General features: G+C 32.2%; 1 protein-coding gene across 5 annotated transcripts; it reads left to right on the forward strand.

Moving 5' to 3' along the window:
• The first annotated feature begins 7,125 nt into the window (after nucleotides 1-7,125).
• On the forward strand, nucleotides 7,126-15,241 carry LOC114176704 (protein SCAR1). 5 transcript variants are annotated; one of them, XM_028061828.1, is made up of 10 exons: nucleotides 7,126-7,657; nucleotides 8,641-8,804; nucleotides 9,930-10,053; nucleotides 10,812-10,944; nucleotides 11,054-11,118; nucleotides 11,219-14,107; nucleotides 14,192-14,306; nucleotides 14,378-14,491; nucleotides 14,770-14,877; nucleotides 14,956-15,241. In XM_028061828.1, the coding sequence occupies exons 1-10, from the start codon at nucleotides 7,503-7,505 to the stop codon at nucleotides 15,004-15,006; spliced, it is 3,918 nt and encodes a 1,305-aa protein (XP_027917629.1). In that variant the 5' UTR covers nucleotides 7,126-7,502; the 3' UTR covers nucleotides 15,007-15,241. The 5 variants fall into 5 exon arrangements, with proteins under 5 accessions (XP_027917629.1, XP_027917626.1, XP_027917627.1 ...); XM_028061829.1 differs by having other exon boundaries at nucleotides 7,127-7,657; nucleotides 14,408-14,491; XM_028061825.1 differs by having other exon boundaries at nucleotides 11,219-14,306.
• Nucleotides 15,242-16,658: the final 1,417 nt, after the last annotated feature.

Below are 16,658 nucleotides of genomic sequence, written 5' to 3' on the forward strand. Positions count from 1 at the left end.
AGGTGAAATTTGAAAGGACTAAATTCTATTTATTGTATATGATTAATTATATCATCACTTATAACTAACATCTGCATATTAATGAAATATCACAGATAAAAGTTGGATCCTAAATAAAATTGTGAACTTTGAATTTTTGTATTAAATAGAAAAAATTAATTTGTTTTAAATGTTTAAATTCAATGTAATATAAAATTTAAGTTTAGCAGAAAATCTTCTTTCCTTTTCGTTTAAATCTACCATGTCTGGGAAGCCAACCACACTCTCATATAAATTTTGGTGGGTTATTAATTTTATCAGTATGTAATTTAAAAAGAAAAAATCTCTTTGGAAACCTCCACATTAATTTATTTAATAGAAATGAAGATGTATTATCTTTATTGGTGGGATGAGTATGTAGCTCACGTGGATATCATGTGAATCTGTTATTTCTGTCTGCCCTTTATTTAATTTGTCTATAGTTTATCACTTTATTTAATTTAAAAAAAAAATATTTAACTTTTGACCTACTTCACTTCGAATCTTATTTGAGGACACAAACTAACAAACAAAATCAAGAAATATTGAAACTTATTTTAATAATGATTTATCATATGCTTTATGGAAGCCTTATAATACCTACATACGAATAATACAACCACAGTAATTTTCGATTTTGATAAAATTCGATTTTCCAATAGTTTGCGAGTTCGGGCTGTTCAAAATAGCACAACACAGTAGGTAGAATATATTCTTGATTAATGTAGATAGAAATTATCATAGACAATTGAATAAATTGATATATGATCGTTTTAATTTAAAATGATATATATAATCTGGGTCAGTAGATATGTACTAATATATTTACAATTAGTGGAGAATCTTTTTAAAAAAATTAAAATACATTGAAATGTATTTATTTAAAATATCTTATTTAAATGAAATAATCCACAATTTTGTTTGGATAACTACATTTAATTCCCCTTTTTGTTCTTATAAACATCCTTGAACACTCATCACATAACCTATTATATTCTATTTGGGTGTGAATAGTTACTGAAGTACATGATACTTCTATATTGAATACATATGTTAATGCATCCATTACAATTATTACTAATAGATTTTCTCCTTGAAATTCCTTCAACGCTATTATACATGCTTACCAGAGTATATTCAATTTAATTTATAATAATGAAACCATAAATTATGCTTCATATAAGTCACAAAACGTTCAAAAATAATCAAACAGACAAAGTATGCAAAACATGACATTTGACGCTCAATGGCATCACGTCATAACTCAGCATTAGACCATTCAGAAAAGCTGACGCATTTGAGTGGAAACTACCGCTCATCGCTACATTAGTTCACAAAAAGTGGCGCTCAACACCCAATAGTTCACAAAAAGTGGCGCTCATCGGTGGAAACTACCGCTCATCGCCACATTAGTTCACAGTAGATGAATTTTATGCATTTAAGTGAACTTATACCTAATTAATTGCTCAAATGGTTTTCCTCTCTTAATGCTTTGGCTCAAAACAAGTTTAGCACATGAAAGGGAATATCAATTCGTTCAATTGATCAGATTCTAAGTTTTTCAACCAATATAAAATCCCATCAAACTATTCAAGCATGAATTCACATATATAACATATCAATTCAAATCAAAACATGCACATAAAATCATATTCATCAACATGCAAAACATCAAATTTATCAAACTCATGCACACAAAAAACAATTAACTTCCCTTATCCGATAAAGCGGCTCAACAGGACCAAATAGCTCTAAGAACCTCAAACCACCTCTAATCACACAGGATGATCTATCTACACATAGAAATTTCACCAAAACAATCAGGTCCTACTGTTATGATCATTGATTTGTAGAGACTTATACAAAAGACTTAAAAGATACATGCAAGTGGAAACAAGACTCATATACAACAGAAAATAGAAGAGGACTACGAAAAATGACTGAAACTTAACTTACACGAATAGAGAAACTGATTTGTCCAAATTGAAGAGCTCGTCGCGAAGATCACTCTTACAATCCTAGATCTTCAATTAGATGAACAAAGGAAGAGAACTTCTAAGGAAAAGTCAAAAACTCTAGAAGAGTGATTTCTAGAGAGGTGTTGTGTTTTAAAATAATAAAACTCGTTTATAACAATTCTATTCATATTAAAACCTTTTAATAATAAAATAATCGAGTCTCACTATTTTTAAACCACAATCAATTCTAAATTATTTTTTAGAATTTTATAACGAATTTGTTTAAAGATGATTTAGAAAATAAAGAACAAACATTACAAGAAAATGTCTCATTAACAACCAATTTTAATGATCAAAAGTTATTAGTCACTATAGTGACCAATTTAGATATCAATTTACAAAATAAAAAATTATTGGTTACTAAAATAGTCAATAGTATGAAAAAAAAAATTAGTTGCTAAACTGATCACTAATTAATTAGAGACTAATTTAGAAACCAATACCTTTGGTATCAAAAACTAAAAACTTTGGTAGCTAATGCAATTTCCTTTGGTAGCTAAAACCTTGATAACTAAATTTTAGAAACCAATTTGGAGACCAATTATAATTTTGTTTTCATCCTAATGACTATTTTAGTAGTCAATAATTTTTTATTTTGTAAATTTATATCTAAATTGGTCACTGACTAATAATTTTTTGTGACTAAAATTAGTTGTTAATAAGACATTTTTTTTTAATAAAACTTGTTTTTAATTTTCTTTTATTGTATAAGATTTAAAAAATATTTAAACCGATATAATCAATACTATTATACATAATGATGATCGAAAGTATAATTAAACGGAGTAGAAAGGTTTTTCTATTAAATTCATTCTACCGTTTGTTAAGTAACGCTTAAACACACCTAATTATTCACTATTTACGATTTGACTAGTTTTAAAATCGACATTAAAAAAACAAAACTAACCCAGTTGCAATATGAATTAGTAAATATGATTCTGGTTTGGGATGCGTATACTTTAAATAAATGAGACAGCACAATGATGTTTCTTTGTGTGGGCTATATTTGAACAAAAATAAACATCAAAGCAATGACACATTAATTAAAGAGCAGAAAGAAAAGATAAAAGAAACCCAAAAGGAATAGAAATGAAAAATTGAAATTCTCCATCTATGTACTTATGAGCATAATTAAATGGAGTAATTAGATAATTAATTGCATGGAGCAGTGATGAACCCTTTAATTATGGGCAAAGATGCCTAAAGACATGTTAACACCTTGGCTTTACTTCTCTATACTGCCACACATTATTATATTTGATTTCAGATACTTTTTTCAGAGTCCAATGACTTGAAGATGGATCTGATTTATGATAAATTAAGAAAGTGATTAATATATGAGTTCTATCGTTTTGAATATTGTGAAACCTAACAGATAGATTGAAGGAGTCATTATGTTAAGGGCATTGATTAATGTGACGCAACAGCGTGAACTTTCCACTATGGGCTAGTGGCATGGCAGGGTAGAGTGCCCTTGTATATATAATAAAATATACTTGGACAAACCACACAATTAACTATCTCCATTTTGAGTTTCCTCTCATATACATCTATGCTTTGGTTTACTACTTTCATCATATTTTCTTGTCATATTGTCATACAAAACACCGGATACTCATGATATAATAGTTTTTTCTTTTCATGTTGATGCAATTTGTTTTATCTTGTAACGAGTCTTTACAAATACCAATTTTACTTAAATACAATATTAATAAGATCTGATGTCCATTTATAAAAAGAATTTCGCATGATTCTTTATCTAAACTCTTAAGATGTAAGTTTATGTTCTATCTTATATTTTATTTAACTTTTTTATTTTTAATTTGTGAAAGACTTAAACTCACGCTTGAATTTCCAACAATTTTATCTTCAGTGGTGAGTCTCCTCTTCCACATTGGTAAGTCTCCTCTTCCACATTGGTGCACTCGTTCTTGAATGAAATCATTCACAATCACGAGTACTATGTTCGTACTGTCTTTCATCTTAAAAAGACACATTTACTTGAAATCCTTTGTCATGATGACTTTCGATGCATGATCATAATGTACTCATATGAGATGATCACCAAAACTAAACATCGACTCTGATACAACTGGCTGGTCTATGAAGGAAATAATTTATTGGAAAGACACAACATCAATGAAACCCGAACCCAATCGTTATAAGGGATTAATATCATTTCTAATCCAAAATCTCATTAAAATAACGAGTTTATGAGTTCTAATTCTTATATAGTACTCAATTTTCTTGTTTCTAACCTATTAAAGTTAGACTCAATTAAATTCCCAAAATCTTGTTTATTTAATGGTTGAAATTAGTTCAAATGAATGTACTTATTCCATCACTTCTATTTGAGGTAAATATAATAAGTCACAATCATCATAACATAATAATGTTATTGTTAGAAACTTATCTTATTATATTATCTATAGGGATAATTGTCAATTTAAGATTATGTTCTTACTATGTCCAGTAGTCCTACATCATTGAGAAGTCAAAGTCTAAGACGGTTTAAATATCATTTTTTTTCTTTCATTTGGCCGAGGTGCATTTTTAGGATAAAATTGTGACGAAAAACATCATTAAAAAAATAATACCTCAAATGTACAGTGATTGACAATGAACTTTTGTGGATGATAATATAACTTATTATTTTAAGCTTATATTTTGGTTTAATTACTCTTTCGGTTCCTCATTTTGTCCAAAAATGTCAAATTGGTCTTCGAGTTTTTTTAAGTTTCAAGTTGGACCCGATTTTTGAAAAAAAATGATGCAATGTGGTCATTTTCGTTAACTTTCTTGAAACGGATCAAAGATTTTTCAAGATTGACACTATGATTATGTTACTTACATGCAAATCATCATTATTAACAACTTAAATTTTGTTAAAAAATTATTGATATGTTTCAAGAAATTTAAAAAAAAAAAAACCAAATTGCATCAATTTTTTAAAAATCAAGACTAGATTAAAACTTAAAAAAATTAGAGAGCCAATTTGACACTTTTGAACAAGAACATGACAAAAAAGTAATTAACCCTTATATTTTCAAATCATACCTTCCTAATTTTTGGACAATAAACTCTTAAAAGATATTTTATTATTAGAAAAAATCTAATATATACTATTATTTTTTACTATTTTATTTATTTTACTGTGGTGTTATACTTAGTTTAAGTATCACATGTTACTAGTGTTTTCAAATGATCTCATATATTCTTAATTTATTTTATGCACTCTTTATAAACATACCTTTTACTAATTAAAATAATAATTAATATTTATTTTTTTTCTAAGACGTAGATAAATTCAAACAATATAGTATTTGAAACCATCTTAAATTTTGAAAATAGTAAATGGATTGAAGTAATTTTCTTAAAAATGTCAGAAAAAAAATTTAAGTTAAATTAAGTTCCGCTAGCAGAATAGTCACCGTTGAATTTGTTATAGGATAGCTTTTTATTATGTACTATTTATGAACAAACATGAACAGCTTAAAACATTTTTTTATATAAAAATGTAAAAAATAAAAATTTAAAAGCTATTTAACTTTTTAGAGGAAATAATGTATATATATTGTACACCATGTATTTCATGCAATAAAAAAAAAATATTATGATGAGTTTGAATTTACAGGATTTGGGGGTCTGTCTAGAAACTATATAAACAGAATCATGGAACACAAATTAATTATATTTAAGTGACTCCGTGATGAACATGAAATAGGAATAGTCTAATATGATGATAATTTTGGTACTAATGATAAGTTAGAATGAAATGGCACCTGTTGTTGGGTGAAGTGAAAGCCAATAAAGATTCTTGGTAACTGTTCCAAGTCAAACCTTTCACCAAACTCTTAAACCTCTCTTCCAAATTTCTTCGTCAACTCTTTAGGACTCAGCGACAGAGACTGAAGCTCATTTTTTTGTGCCTAAAGAATTTGGTGAGAATTTCCCTGTTTTTTCTTATTACTGTTAACTGCTTCACCAATCATTCATTTTTGGAATGCACATTTTGACCACAATGTCCAATTAAAGCCACAAAAACTAACTCACACTATCACATACCAAAATATCTAGTTTTTGGTACATCACGCCACACAATTTAAAACTACGTTTCAAGTGGAGACAGATAGTTTTGAGAGAAGTGGATTTCACTTTTTTAGGTTCTTAACAACTCCAGAAAGAAAGCAAAACCTGCTCTTGTTATCTGCATTTATGATGTAATGCAAAGGACATGAGAATTTGTTTGCTCCTTCCCTCACTGTTATTAATGACCAATCTCTTTCTTTCTGTCACTTTCTTTTTCCCTCCATTACCTCTTTCTCTGTCCCTCCTTATTAGTACAGAATTAATTAGCATACAAAAAAAGATTACAGAGAGTACCATTGCTTAGCAGCTGAAGTAAATAACTTCACCTGTTTTCCTATTATTCATTTATGAATGGGGTATCTAGGCTCTATGCACTACTCACTGTTCTTCAAATCCATCAATTTCCCTTTATAATTCAATTCAAACAAAATTCTTAATACCATCTTTTGCTGACTAATCAGGTTTTAGCATTCAATCTTCATCTAACTAAGGCTCTAGCATTCTAGATATGCACATCGCACCACATAAAACAAAACAAATTGTAGATCTTAGCATTAAATCCTTGAAATTGAAACATCTTCATTCATCCGTAATTGTTGTCACTCCAAGCACCGTATTTTCACGTTCATAAACATCACTGTCTTATATTATCCACATAAGTAGAGTTCTAGTAATTCTCACTGTTATCAAATTTTGGTGTTTTTTTATTTTCACAAGCTTGTTTTTTTATGATAATTTTTCAAGTTGAGCTCGATAAAAGTTCGGAAACAAAATTGAACATGTTCGGATTCATGTCCAGCTCTGTGTTTTACCATTTTGACCAACCCTGGAAAAGAATGTGGTACCCACGTCGAAGGTTCGGAGCCACAGAAAGACACAATTTTGTGACACTTCGCATACCCAAACCGGTCATTTCAACACACAACACTTTCCGGACACGTAAGGCATTTAGAGAAAGAGGGAGGGTGTTTTGGTAGTTTTGTTGTTCCCTTATGTTTTCTCAGACAATGATTTCCGTTCAAGAATGGCTTGCAGAGTTGGCAATGTCCTTCTTCTCCCTTACCTCACCGATCCGTACACTTAACCTGATTTCTCACTCTTTGTCTCTTCCCTTTGGCAGTTAAGCTGCTCCAATCCACACACCCACCTAATTTCTTTCTCTAAATTCTAATACCTCCCAAAAAGTAAACAAATACTACTCTAACAATCTCCATTATTTTTTGCTACTGGTTTCTCTCATAATTCGTTCATTTAATGCTTCCCGGCCCACGCGCACATTCATTGGTTTCGGCAGGAGAGTTATCAGGCAGAAGGGGGGAAATAAAAGTGGAAAGAAAGTAACTTGTTTTGGGTTTTCACTGTTTTAGTGTGAGGAAGATGCCTCTGGTGAGGTTGCAGGTGAGGAATGAGTTCAGTTTGGGGCAGCCTGAGTTGTACAGAGAGGCCAGCAGAGAGGACCCTAAAGCTGTGTTGGATGGTGTGGCTGTGGCTGGTCTTGTTGGGATCTTGAGGCAACTCGGTGATCTTGCTGAGTATGTTTTCTTTCAATATCACTTTTTTTCCTACCTGGGTTTGTTTAAATAGGTGAAATTTGAAATTTTTATGCTTATGCGAGTTGTTTGCGAAATGGGGTTGCTTAATTTCTGTAGTACCAGTCTATAATGGGGTACAGGGTTGGAGGTTGCTGAGAATGTTGGTTTTAGATGTGACAGAATAAGGTTGGATTTCATTTAGGTTGAAAGGTAATTAGCCGTTGGAATTGAGGTCGGCCTTTTTCTGTATTTGGGCCAAATTCCAATTGGTAAGTAGCTAAAATACTCTTTGACTTTTGTTTTCGGTTGAGCTTTGTGCAGAATCTTATAGGTTGTGTAGTGTGTACAGCTCAACCTTGGTTGCTCTCTGGATAATCCCTCAAACTCATTTCGCCTTTTAGAGTTTGGTGGTTCACGAGCTGCAATGCTTTCATGGAATGAATCTGTCAAAAAAATGCTTTCTTGCTCCTTCTCGTGAACTAACTCTTGATTCTTTCTTCCATTTCTTCTTGCTGTTTTCTCTTTTAACTGAACTTATACTGTCATCCTTAAGCTAAACAGCTGTAGGTACAGTCCACAGTAGAAGGAATTTGATTGCCATTGTGAAAATTTTAGTTTTTTAGACCTTCATTACTTGTTTTGATCCAAAAAACTTGTATTTGTATTTAGGTTTCAATGAAATGGGACTATGGTTGGTTCTAGAAGAGTTTGATTTTAAGTTGCCATGTTTGTGTTAAGCTTGATGGCAAAGTTGGACAACAAAGCAATTTGATTATATTTTTTATTTTATTTAAAGAGCGGAACGAATGTGGCTGTCTTGTGTGTTATTTCTCAAAACTTATCCTTGCTGATAACTGTGACATTTACTCTATAATTGTTGAAACCTTGTTCAATACCTATGTGATTTTAGTCGAAGTAATTCTAGTTTTCCTTTTTTATTTAATTGTATGATGTTCATAAGTCACAGTTTTTTTTAAATGTAGTTTTGCGGCAGAGGTTTTTCATGGTCTGCAGGAGCAAGTATTGACAACAGCTTCCAGGAGTCATAGATTGATGGTTCGTGTTCAAAACATTGAAGCTTCACTACCTGCCTTGGAGAAGGCTGTTTTGGCACAAACAAGTCACATACATCTAGCTTACACTGCTGGTATGGTTATTCTAGGCAATGATCTCAAACTATGTGCTTACTGGAGAGTCTGTTTTCTTTACTCTTAATATGTTATTTTGAATTCTGAAAGTTATTGCTTTAGAAAATAGAGTTTTGGTATTTTTCCTAAGATTTGAACCAATGTCCCTCTAGAACATATCTTCAAATAAATTTGGACAAAGAAAATGTGTTATGTTTTAAATTAATACAACCTAAATAATTTTGTAGAATGCAAATTACTACCGGTTTTACAAGTTCTGACAAGCTTATCTATGCCCTGAGTTAATAAACAAGAGTAGCATTTGAGATGGCTGTTCCCATCTTATATATTGGAGCATTTAACAAGCTTCTTAGATTTGTTTCCTTTAATAGAATCTTTTGATATATCAATCATCACCAAAGACGACTAACTGACAGTCTGACATACTATAATCTGTATCAATGAAGTAATGTGAAGAGCTTTCACGGGTTTGTCTAGTATTGTACTGATCAGGCAGCTGAATCATATTGAAGTTATGTTGTTTGATATGAATTTTCTTTCTATTTCTTTACATGGTTCATGATATCCACTTTAGTTTGGTTTTCTCTTTCTTTTGCATTTGTCAAAGGGAAATTTCTTTGAGAAATTTCATTTGTCTGAGTGAGCCACTGTTAAAATATAGATCTTTGTTAGTATGCAAGCCCTTAATTTGTTAAAAAACCAAAACTTTAAGAAAGCGGAAGATGCCATGGTTAGTTTAGGATTCATGCCTTTAGTATATTCAATGAGTCATTTTTTTGTTATTAAATGGAGGCTGGTGATTGTTATTAAATGTACATATAATGTAGATTATGTATAGTATATATCAATTTTGTATGTGAATTGTGATTTGTTTGGCATGCCAGCTGCTCTGCGAAAGGTGCTAAAACTCAAACTTGTAATGAATATAATTTTGAAAGTAAAGTTTATTTTAGATTATTTTTAATCTGATTACAATCAAGTGGTACTAGGCTAGATGTATGAACTTTTTAGATAGCATATATCCATATATTTTTATTTTAAATTGTGAAATACTACATTATTTTTTACCATGGTTTCAATGTTCAAAGATTATGGTTGTCCTTATTACAGAAGTTTCCTTTCAGGTTGTGAATGGCATCAACGCATAAAACCTGCTCAAAATCATTTCATTTACAATGACTTGCCTCACTTTATTATGGATTCATATGAAGAATGTCGTGAACCTCCACGTGTACACTTGCTTGATAAGTAAGTTAAATTTCCTTCCCCCATTGTCTTTTTTGTTTGAGAATAACAATATTAATTAGGTACTGAAATAAAAATTTACAATCTTGTTCAAATTAGTGGTGCATACCTGAACTTGCTAACTATTTTTAATTTTTTATGTTGTTTATATAATGTATACTATATACATATAAAGTCTGAAAAAAAGATAAATTTACTCAAAATTAATGACATTCATACTTAACAATACAACATCATATCATAGTTTTCTTAAACAAAACATAGAAATACAGTCGAATAGAAATTTCTTAAATAAGAATCATGATCAACATCTTCTAAATCCAAGTCTTCTTTACAATTTTCACTGCTATGACATTTATAGATTTCACTTTTGGAATTACAATTCCAAAATTAGCCCCCTGAAAAGCCTTTAATGCCTCTGTTCTGAGTTTTTTGTTGCGTGAACATGTACCTCCCCTATAGTGCTGCAATTTAGTCTGCTACAACTGCTACACTAAATTGCTCCACTGTGGTAGTTCCTGTAGCAAGCAAGGGCCACTCTGCACCACTATGCCACTATATAACACCATGAAAAACTATGAGCAAGATTAGTTGATACTTTTTCTTAGACTAAATTTTCAAGGTCAAGATGATAACAGAAAATACAGTCCTATTTGCCATCTCTGTTCGGTTTTGAAAGAGTTGAGTTATGTCAACTAATCTTGCTTAAATTAAATCAAGTGTTCTGGACTGGCTAATGAAACATTCCGTGTGTCAATCAGATTCGATACTGGTGGCCCAGGATCTTGTTTCAGGAGATACTCGGATCCAACCTTCTTTAAAAGAATATCCGCTGATTCAGATGAATCTTACACTGAGAAGACTGAGAAAGCAAGGAAATCTCATAAAAGCAAGGTACTACGATGATCCTAGCCTTTCGGTGACCCAGTTTCTTTCCAGTCATATGCATTCATTGATTTCTTTGCAAACAATTCCTTGGAGCTTAACAAAAACTGTTGGACAGAAGAAAAGGTCGCGAAGGAATGGAGAAATTTTGAGGGGTGAACAAAGGCTTAGCAGCAGTGGCAGGTATTATATATCTACATCTATAAATGTCTATTGCAAAGTTATTGTTGGCATACTAGTTATTCATTCAAAAGCAACACTTATATATTGTATGACTACCCAGAATGCAATCTGTTTCTTCTGCTATCAATGGGCGGACTTCTTTCTCCCAGACAGCCTCCACCATAGATATGAGAACGAAGTCAGATCTAGAACACTATTCAAATTCGTTTGATTCAAAGTCTGGTGCTGGCTACATTGAATGTGTTTTCCATCCGAGTGATTCTGTGCGATCTGATGAGCCAGATTATAAAGAACCATCCTCTAGTAGGCTGACACAGAAAACTGATACTCTTCCATCGGTATCTTCTCATATAGAGGATAGGATTTCACATGATTTGTTGGAAAAACGAGTTGCCTCTAGTACATCTGGTGTTACTTGGGATGAAAAGGAAGAGATAGTGGAATCTAAAAGTCAAGCTTGTGATAGAGATAAAACTCCAGAGCGGCATGTGGAAAAACATGACTCAGATATGAATGTGAATGAGGATGTTACCATGACAAATATTGACCACAATCATATCCTATTTAATGAAGAAAGCAACCCGAAACTAGTCTCCAACAGGGTTCAAACTGGTGATATTGACAGTGAACCTGATAATTACGAGGATGCTCTCAACACTATTGAATCAGAGTCTGAAAACGATATTGATTATATAACAAAACGAGAGGTTCAACAATTCACTTCAAATGACACTCACGGAAACACTGAAGCTCCTCCTAATTTACTGGACAATAATTTATCTGATGTCATTTCCCAGACTGAATATACTGCTCCCATAAATGAAGAAACAGCCAAGGATTTAGCGGAACCACTTAAAGATAATCATGTTCTCGATCTTGTATCAAAGCCAAATGCATCTAATTTGGTATCTGTAAGTCCATCAGACAGCGAAAACTTAACAAGAGACGCCACATCTGTCAACAGAGAAGCTTTCAGGGATTTGCCCGAGTCACTGCAAGATACTCCTTCTCTTACATCAGAGCCGCATGCATCTAATTTAGGACCTGTTAGTCCATCAGATGTTTCCGATAGTGAAGAAATGACCAGAGATCCAGTTTCCTTCAACAAAGAAACCTTTGGTAACTTGCCTGATTCATTACAAGAAATCCTTCCTCTCACATCAAAATCAAATGCATCTGATTTGGGACCGGGGAGTCCATCAGATGTTCTTTATAGTGAAGAAATTGCCAGAGACACTGTTTCCTTCAACAAAGAAACGTTCATCCCCGACTCATTGCAAGAAATTACCCCTCTCACATCTGAGCCACATGCTTTTAATTTGGGATCTGGGAGTCCATTAGATTTTACTTGCAATGAAGAAACCACCCAAGACACAGTTTCCCTAAACAAAGAAATGTTCAGTAATTTACCTGAGTTTATGGAAGAAGTTCCTCTTTGCACATCAGGCCCACATGCATCTGATTTGTCATCTGTGACTCCATCAGATGGTTCTGTTAGCAAAGAAATAGCCAATACCATAACTGAATCACATCCTTCTAGAACTCCTGCCCGTGAACTGGTTCCTCACACACATGAAAATTCTGTTTTGGATCACTCAGTATGCGCGAATACCACCTATATTGGTCCGACTTCTGTTAATGATGCTGTGTCAACACCAATTGAAACCAATGTATCATCTTTTGGTTCTAATAGCACTACTTTGCCAGATGAGGAAGCAGGTAAGATCAGCTCCAATATCTGCAAATATGAAGAGACACGGAAAGAGTCTTTGGCTGATCACTCAGTTAGATTCTGGACCAATGGTGGATTATTAGGACTTGAGCCATCGAAACCTCCTGATTTTAACAAGTCAAATTCTACAAGTCAAGGGCCTTTGAGCACAAAAGGTGAACCAGATGGTGCTTCAGGTCACAATGCAATGCAAAAGAGCGATGTTTATAAAGAGGAACAGGAATCAACGTTAGCAGAGGTTGCAGAAAAGATTCTAAAGGGGCCAACTTCTAGATTCATAACATCAGGCCATGTTGATGACCAAGCTTGTACCTCTGAAAAAACAAATGTCAATTCTCTGCAGAGCAATGGGTTTGGTCAGACCGAAAGGAACGGGTCAGGGGAAATCAGAGCAATTGCTCCTGGAAGTGGTCTCCCAGCGGCCCCTGATACAAAGGACAGCACTGAACCCGACCAAGGAAATGGTGAAAACTCATCACGAGTGTTTGGACTTAGTCGTAGATTACTAATAAATAGTTTTCAACGGAAAGTTTCATTTGATGAAAAATCTGAACATTATAATTCTCTGAAACAAGTTTTATTGGAACAGAGTGGACAAAATGGTATTGTGGAACAGTCATTTCCTGAGACAAACACTTTCAAAGAGAAAGCTGGTTCTGTATATCCTATGAAGTTACTTCCTCCTTCACCTCCACTTGAACATATGAAAATATCTTTCCATCCTATCATTGGACTAGAGACCTCCAAACTAAAACTTAAATTTCCTGATGGCAGTAATCGTCATGAAAGCGTAAACGATATATTTCCTTCTTTCCAGTTGGTCCCTGAATCTTCCATTCCTCTGGATGGCTCAGTTTCTCACTCTGACGACGACGACACTTTCTGTAGATCATCTCCGTATATATCCGATGATTGTCGAAGCCCTCGCTCTGACTATAACTCTGATCAGTGGGAATCTGATGAAACTCCTGGAAGCAGTGACCATGAGGTACATGATTCTCCTCGCAGAAAGTCATCAACCAAGTCTGTGTCCAATGATGATACCAATGTTAAAAGTGGGAACGGTACATGTACTGCTAATGGCGTGGAACATTCTTTATCCAGGCCTTTACTTGATTTTCCGAGTTATGATAATGTTAATCCTGCACTTGAGAAAGAAAGTAAAAAGCATTCCAAATTCAATAATGCTGTTATGCTACATGGGCATGCAGAGCCTACAGCACCTCCACCACCACCTCCACTTCCTCCAAACCAATGGTGGGTCTCAAAACCACAGTTGGATATGACAAATGAGACACTGCATTTTATATCTGAAGATGTTGAACTTGTTAATGATCACAGTCTTCCAGATTCCACTGTCTTCCAGCAACCTAGGTTCACCAAGCTTGAGCAAATACAAATTAATCACGATGATCATGAGTCTTATGAGAACATTATATATAAGTTGAAGAACAAGGTAACATTTGTTCTTACCTTTTTCTTGAACATTTAGTTTATGCATCAGTGATGAACATTGGAATCTAACAGCGGATTCATCTCATTCGGCGTTTCCTGCAGCCGGATCAGAAAGAAACAAACCAGTTGAGAATGGGAAAGGAGACAGATGAAAGAGAAGATTTCCTATATCAAATCAGGACAAAAGTATGTAATCATGTTATTATCTCAACTATTTAATGGTAAAAATAAGCATTTTGGTCATCCACATTGATATAATATAAGTGTCATCAAGTTTGTCCTTCACTATAAATACATCAAAATGGTAATTAAGTACTTGAATTTTTCACATCAAATTAGTTCTCAAAATGACAAAAGTTTACTCTGGAGTCTATATCATATCAATCCAGAACATGATCTTGCAAATTTATCTGTAAACAAAGTAACAATGTTTGTTGTTGTTAACCTTTGCATTGTTGGTTCAGGCCTTCAACCTGAGGCCCACAGTAACAGGAAAGTCAAATGATGCAACTGGTCCCACTGCCAACGTCAAAGTTACAGCAATATTAGAGAAGGCAAATGCAATTCGTCAGGTATATGTCACTATACTCTTGTTATCTATTACTGTAATTGGTTCATCATTTTTGTATCTAATTAGTATCCACTTTCAGGTCGTTGCAAGTGATGATGGTGAAGATGATGATAACTGGAGTGATACATGACATTTTTGTTTTTGTTTCATACATGAGCTGCCCCTTATGTTTTTTAGCCTCCTGAAGTGAAGTTGCATGAGGCTTTGTTGTATGTACGCATGTGTGAATAAATCTTGTCTATTTGTTATTAATTTTAGTGCAGTTTCTTTTATTATCGTATTCCTATGATGAATGTGTTTTCATTAGTTTTTACTTTTGAATCTTTGGGCTGTGAAATTACAAATCCTAGTGGTTGTTCATATCATACAGCTTTATTTCAAATGGTTCTTTCAACGGAAAACATGTTCTTGAACAAATTTTCTGTTGGTGCTACTAATTTTGAAAATGTCTAGGTAGCTCTAGTGATTACATTTCTCTATCATGGTATTTATATCTTTTATTTATCGTTGGAAACAATGATAGATTCCATTGGAGATTATGATATCTTCTATTTCTAATATACTTTATTTCATACTTAAAAATGATATTACAAGAATTTGAATCTTGAACCACGTGAGTGCATGATAGTAGTCATCATATTGTTCTAGTAATATTTTAATGTTTTTAACTGATAGTTAGAAACTAATTTTAGTTTTAAGCGTAGAAATTATGAAATTGAATTTTGTCAATCTTTAATTCTTTTTTATGTATAAATATTTGAAGTGCAGGTGTTATTTAATGATTCAACACTTTATTTATCTTCTCTTTTTATTGGTAGTTAGTTGATGTGAATTGTGACCATATATATATATATATATATATATATATATATATATATATATATATATATATATATATATATATATATATACTTATTATCCAAACCATGCATTCCTGATAATAAACTGATTTGGGTAAGATATGTATCGTAGAAGGGACAGAAACATAGATACAATTCACATGGCCAAAATATTTTGTTTATAGAGATACTCTCATTTTACAGCTAATATTTTGTCTATCACTTCAGATTTTTAAGATATTTGAAGGTAGACTAAAATTGCCGGCTCATATATATTTGATTTTTTATGTTTGTTGAATGTCAAACCTCAAAATAAGTGTTATTTTAATTTTGTATTATAGTGTATTTTATATTATTTTATATGTTATTATTATTATTATTTTATTAATATCAATTCAATAACAATTAAGTTGCATTTAACTTGTTAAATGTTAAACTAATGTATACCAACATGTATTTACTCTCTCATTTATCTAAAAAGATCATTAATGTGAACTCAGTGAAACCTTAAACTTCAAAGAATAGTAGCAATGTGTAAAACAATTTTTACGAATAACTAAACTGTTTGTAATATTAAAAAATCTAATATACATATAATAATTCAAAATCAGAATCTACTCGTAAGAAAACTTAAAACAAATTAAAGTAATTCCTAACATTTACAATATAATAATAAATAGTAACAATAAATCAAAATGCTTTTCTTATATTTACTATATCAAGTAATAACATAACAATTTTCATCGGTTTTTCACCTCTAATATTTTCGTCTATGTAACTTAAATATTAATAAAATTTTAGCATCTTCTTTCTAAAGGTACTTAATCAAGTGGTCAATTGTTAAAAAAAAAATATTATTCTCATTAATCCAATTCATTTAAAAATAAGAAATTCACATTTCACAACATAACTATCACTAGGATTATCAAATCATGGTAATTTA

This window comes from Vigna unguiculata, chromosome 3 (assembly GCF_004118075.2).
Source record: "Vigna unguiculata cultivar IT97K-499-35 chromosome 3, ASM411807v1, whole genome shotgun sequence".
In the NCBI taxonomy this organism is placed as follows: Eukaryota; Viridiplantae; Streptophyta; class Magnoliopsida; order Fabales; family Fabaceae; genus Vigna; species Vigna unguiculata.